This window comes from Bison bison, unplaced genomic scaffold, assembly GCF_000754665.1.
Source record: "Bison bison bison isolate TAMUID 2011002044 unplaced genomic scaffold, Bison_UMD1.0 scf7180017864223, whole genome shotgun sequence".
Classification (NCBI taxonomy): domain Eukaryota; kingdom Metazoa; phylum Chordata; class Mammalia; order Artiodactyla; family Bovidae; genus Bison; species Bison bison.
Window position 1 is genome coordinate 2711323 of NW_011494795.1, and position 1188 is coordinate 2712510.

Consider the following 1188-nt stretch of genomic DNA (forward strand, 5'->3'; position numbering starts at 1 on the left):
GACGTGGCTCCTGCTCCTGCCCCATGTGCCCCGGATCAGGGAGAGACTCGAGCAGCCGTCACCCTAATGGCACCCGCCCTGGACCAGGCCCCCGCGGGAGGCAGGGCAGAGGCGTGGGAATGGGGAGCAGTGGGCTGGGCTCACCGGAGCTGCAGGTCCAAGGCTGCGGTCAGGCTGGGCAGGTCCAGCAGCAGGTGGAGCATCTCCACGGCCGTGCCTGCGCCAACCAGCACCGGCAGGAGCGCCACGAACCCAGAGGTGAGGGCTGGGCTGCTCCAGGCCAGGAACTGCGGGGCGAGGGGCGCCTCAGTGCCCCCGGTCCCACGGCCGGGACGCGCCCTTCACCGTGTTCCCCGGGATCCTGCTTGCTTCTGCCCTCACCTGGTGCCAACAATCAAGTCCTGCCCACCTGCCACCGTTTCTTCCTGACTAAAGGACTAAGGCTCTGGTTCTGGAAAAGCTCCGCGGTGACATGCCAGAAACACCCGTCAAAGGTGAAGGCACCAAAGGGCTGACAGCGGGCGCAGCCGCCCAGTGAGACGCTAACTTTGAACCAACACCGTGGGCTCTGCCAGCCTGAGCGCGCCTTCCCAAGGGCACGGGTCACCGGAGCATGGGTGCCCGCTGCCCCAGGGGCCCAGCTCACATGCCTTGAAGAGGTTGGGAAAGCTGGTCCTGAGAAGGTCCAGGTTGCTGCCGAACAGCACGAGGTGGTCCCTGCAGAACTGGACGAACTCGAAGGCCAGCATCGGGCTGTGGAAGTGTTCGGAAGGGATCCTGGTGAAGAGGTGCTGGCAGACGGCGTCGGCGTCCACTGCGGCAGCCTCCCCTGAGAGCACCGGCTCCATCAGGGCAGGAGGCCTCAGGCCCAGCCTCCAGGGCCTCTCGCGTCCCCGGGACACCCTTGGCAGACACATCCGGCATCACAAGCACGGGACAGCCGGCCGAGTGCACCCGGCTCTTCCCCAATGTCTGGCCACAGACCCGCCCCTCTGAGGACGGACAAGGACTGTTCCTTAGAGGGGCTGGCTTCAGGCACCTTCTAGGGAACTCCTTGGTAAAGAGAGCTCAAGATTAACATCAACCTGGTAACGTTTTAAAAATCCCCGGCACGTGAGTGCTAAGCACCCATCGACGCTGCTGCTCTATGGCGGCGGCGGCGGAGAGGAAGGGGGCCCCGCCCCGCGC

At 65.5% G+C, this 1188-nt stretch overlaps 1 protein-coding gene across 1 annotated transcript in view; it reads right to left on the minus strand.

Annotated features, from left to right (window-relative positions):
- Positions 1 to 1188, minus strand: part of AP5Z1 (adaptor-related protein complex 5, zeta 1 subunit) — a 23565-nt gene that overhangs the window by 3172 nt on the left and 19205 nt on the right. The window contains exons 17-19 of the mRNA XM_010845802.1: positions 651 to 922; positions 145 to 287; positions 74 to 78 (exon numbers count right to left, since the gene is read on the minus strand). Coding sequence (XP_010844104.1) covers positions 74 to 78; positions 145 to 287; positions 651 to 922 — 420 coding nt within the window. The remainder of the gene's footprint in view (positions 1 to 73; positions 79 to 144; positions 288 to 650; positions 923 to 1188) is intronic.